Genomic DNA, 4,304 nt, shown 5'->3' with positions numbered 1-4,304 from the left:
AAAAGACAATATCAAACTTTCGGATGCAATAAGAGAAGTTAGAGATGAACTTCAACTAGATTTAAATTTTAACAAAAAACAGAACATAATAGAATCATATTTCACTAAATTGTCTTATATATATTTGTACTTTTAAAGAATTATTAATTTATAATATTAATGAAACCATATATTTATATAGGAATCTTCTGAAAATATATTATCTTATTATCTTATTGAAATGAGTGATTTTTTCCATTGGCCCAAGTTGGGACCAGAAGAAATTATTATCTTAGGGAGATTATTAATTAATCGAGTATTAATGTAGTGAGGTTTTATTGTATTTGCATTGACTTAAAAGTTTGTCAAACCTACTTTTGAGTCATTATGAGCTTTTGAAAGTGTTTGACAAAGTTAAAAATAACTTAAATAAAATGACTTAAAAAAGGTTAAAAGTACTATTGTCCTACTTTTCATTGTTCAACTTAAAAATTACTAAAGTTTGACTTTTTAAATTTTATTTTTTTTAAAGTTAAGCCAAACAGACTCTTAGTACTTTTAAATTATGATCATTTTCACTATGACTTATTAATTTGCAATATTTATTTTATACTATTTGAATTTTATTTTTTATTTAATATTTTAGTGTCATTACTCGTCTCATATTTTGGGTTATTTTTCTTAAGAAACACCTTAGATAGTTGTATTTTGATTGAACTAAAGGAATATTTGAAGCACAAACTAATTATATGTTTATATTTTACCAGAAAAATCCGAAAACCTGAAGCAACCCGAGGTTTATTAGTATGGTTTGATTAAAAATTCAACACAAATAATTTAATTTGATATTTAAAAAATTCGAACTAACAAAAAAAATCCAAATTTTATTAATTTTATTTTATTTATAAATTTGACACAAACTAACTAATTTGATATTTAAAAAATCTGAATCAACCCGATCTACACCTCTAATCGTGCCCATAAGCGACCTCATGAGTCATGATAGAGGGATTGGGCGGAGATATAACTGCTTTTGTTGAACTTCATTATTGCCAGTTCCCATTTGTCAAAAAGGAGGCACTATAACTGCTGAAGTCATGCTGTTCGACTTCACCACTTACATTCAATCATCAATATTACTTTCATCATCAATATTGCTTTCTCCGTTTCAAAATAAATGATAATTTTTATTATCTTTTTATTTTATTTCAAAATAAGTAATGTTTGATATAAGAAAAAAGAGTCTGATATATCCTTAATTTTGTTATTTAAAATTAATATTTTTTTTTATAAAAGTGGTTCATATATATACCTCCAATGTTACACAAATAACGCACATATACCTTTTTCCTCTAAAAGAAGTAAAAAAATCAATTTTAAATTTAATTTTTTATGAAAAACATTTATGTAGGAATATATTTGATCTTTCCCACACATAATATTTTTGACTTTTTTGATTCAACAATTAATTTAAATTTATTATTTTGATAGTCAATTTACTTTTTTTACTAATTTTTTTGTAAAATTTATCATGTATGCCCCAATATTTTCACAGATACAAAGAAATTTATAATATATATGAAAAAAATAGTTTTAATTTTTCCCCCTCTATTTTCATTCACTCTCTTTTTTTCTTTTTTTAAATTTCTCGTATTTTTACACTAAAGATAGAAACTAAAATATTGATAATCAAAAAAGTAAAAAAAATTACGTGTGAAAAGAATTATATATGAGGCTCCTACATGAATTTTTTTATTTATTTAAAAAAAAAATTAATTTTTTCACTTTCATTAGATAAAAAGATACATCTATGCCACTTTTATAAAGGTAGGAGTGAGCCATTTTTATGACGAATGATGATAAAGATATATATATATATATATATATATATATATATATATATATATATATATAAATTACTTTTATAATGAGAGGTATATCAACTCTAAATGATAAAATTAATAGTATATTATATCTTTTTTTCCTTCACATTATTAAGAAGGCATTTTTGATGTTCTTTTCGTAAGGAAGTTTAAAAATATGTCAATTCTGTTTTAAACAAAGTAGTTTTTTTTTTTTTTAAAAAAAAAGGGTTTTGTTAGGGTAATAATAAAGCCTATTATTGTTCATACCTGAAATTCGTTTATCTTCCAGATCCAATGGACATAGTTTAAGGAAGAGGAATATTCGTACTAGTGTGAGTTACGCATGACTATAAAATAACTCCAAATTCATAATGCAATCTTCGCTAAGCATTTCACTTCATTAGCATTGAGTTCTGATCGTCCCTTTTTTCTAAAGTAGACCCAGTTAATTCATAATGCTATAAAACACATCATTATGTCTTAATTTTTTTTTCTATAAAAAGGTGTTCTATACATTAGACCAGAAAATATCTCAAATAAATCCATCACAACCTAAATTTAAGATTCTGTAATCAATTTCATGGCACTGGTAGATGCAAGAGATGACGATTACACAGTAAGTTTCATCAGAAAATCTGTAGTAAAAGCTACCGTTACAATTCCAGAACCTTATGTGCTCACCCTTTCGAACCTCGACCTCCTCTCTGGACGCTTTCCAGTGACTTACTTTTACATCTACCATAAAGCAAAACATAACAGCTCATCAGCTTCCATTGCGGATGAGTTAAGAAAATCCCTTGCTAATTGCCTCTCACACTTTTACCCCTTTGCTGGTAGAATTATTTCAAATACAGAGACACATGAGCCTCAAATTGTATGTGATAATACTGGTGCTCTGTTTCTGGAAGCACAATCGAGCAATTCTCTAAAAGAACTTGATTTGTATAATCTCAACAAGTGTTTGGAGGGGAAATTAGTTCCAACTAATCAGGAGTTTCCAGTACAAGTCCAACTCACAAATTACAAATGTGGAGGCATAATTATAACATTCACATTTGATCATGCTTTAGGTGATGCTAGTTCCTTCAGTAAGTTTCTACTGATGTGGTCCCAAATAGCAAGGAAAAAATCCCTCTCTTTCTCGCCGGATCACAGGCGATATCTTCTCCGTGCACGAAATCCACCAATTTACAACCCTTCTTTTGACGAATCGTTCATTTCATGCTCCCTCCATGATATACACAACATATCAACCCCGAGAACTCTGGTTAAGCGCCTATACTACATTGATGCATCGAGCATCGATATGCTGCAGAAAATCGTATCAATTGATGGTACCAAAAGGACTAAAATCGAGGCGTTTTCAGCTTATATCTGGAAGATTATGGTCAAGGCAATTGATAAAGGACACAAGAAGTGTAAGATGGGATGGTTAGTGGATGGAAGAACAAGGATATGCACTTACAATGAAAAAGTAACGGAGAACTATATCGGGAATGCTTTATCTATAGCTGTTGGAGAAGCAAGTGTAAGTGAAATTGATCAAGCATTGTTGTCAGATGTTGCGAAGAAGGTGCACAATGCTATCTCTAAAGTGACTAGTGCAGAACATTTCTTGGATTTAATTGATTGGATTGAATGGAACAAGCCTGGATTGATGCTCTCGAAGATTGTCCTTGGACAAGGTGGTCCGGCTATTGTAGTTTCATCTGGACGGAGATTCCCGGTGGCTGAAGTAGATTTTGGCTTCGGAAGTCCAGTTCTAGGAACGGTCTACTCCACCATAAAAAAGCTTGGAGTCGGTTACATCAACCAAAGGCAAGGTGCTAAGGGCGATGGATCATGGACTGTCTCAGCTATATTGTGGCCTGACATGATTGAAGCATTAGAATCAGATTCCAATCATGTTTTTCAACCTATGACTTCAAATCATCTTAAACTTTAGCTAGAGGAAACTGTTAGTCAGATATAATTTATAATCATGCGTGAAATAGTGGATTGAGTATAACCGTGTAAATTTGCTATTAAAATAATATTACAGCTTTGTTAGGTAATTATTTTAAGAGTGAATAGGAGTTAAAAACACCCTAAACTTGGCACACATCATTGATTGCTGCTTTCCATTAAAATGAAACTCTCCTTCTTCCTTGTTCATGACATTGTTTTGTGCAATAACTACAGTGATATTAGTCCATGACTTGACACACAAAAAACACATCGAAATATAGATCATTAAATGAAGCAAACTAAGTGTTCTTGGAGGGTGATTTTCCAAGTTTTGATCTCATTTGAATTCTTTTTGTAGCACTTTCAATTTGAAGTTGTCTTTGAGTTACAACCTCCCACTGCCTTTCTACTTCAAATCCTTACTATGCTTATATCCATTATCGCATGTAACATACGTTGAGCTTTTCATTGTAGTACTGGTATTTACATTTCTATTGCTAGGCATATCTTGCC

The 4,304-nt window shown here is 30.1% G+C and overlaps 1 protein-coding gene across 1 annotated transcript; it reads left to right on the top strand.

The window, feature by feature from the left end:
* The first annotated feature begins 2,424 nt into the window (after nucleotides 1-2,424).
* On the top strand, nucleotides 2,425-3,901 carry LOC125831228 (coniferyl alcohol acyltransferase). Its single transcript, XM_049510423.1, has one exon. The coding sequence runs from the start codon at nucleotides 2,425-2,427 to the stop codon at nucleotides 3,787-3,789; it is 1,365 nt and encodes a 454-aa protein (XP_049366380.1). The 3' UTR covers nucleotides 3,790-3,901.
* The last annotated feature ends 403 nt before the right edge of the window (nucleotides 3,902-4,304 follow it).

This window comes from Solanum verrucosum, unplaced genomic scaffold (genome assembly GCF_900185275.1).
Source record: "Solanum verrucosum unplaced genomic scaffold, falcon-dt-bn FXZP01000102.1, whole genome shotgun sequence".
Lineage (NCBI taxonomy): Eukaryota > Viridiplantae > Streptophyta > Magnoliopsida > Solanales > Solanaceae > Solanum > Solanum verrucosum.
The sequence above is the reverse complement of the archived record's forward strand: the minus strand, read 5'-3'. Positions and strand labels throughout refer to the sequence as shown.

What these genes read in the sequence shown, in the direction of transcription:
- LOC125831228 (XM_049510423.1), top strand. Translation starts at nt 2,425, where the DNA reads ATGGCACTGGTAGATGCAAGAGATGACGATTACACAGTAAGTTTCATC.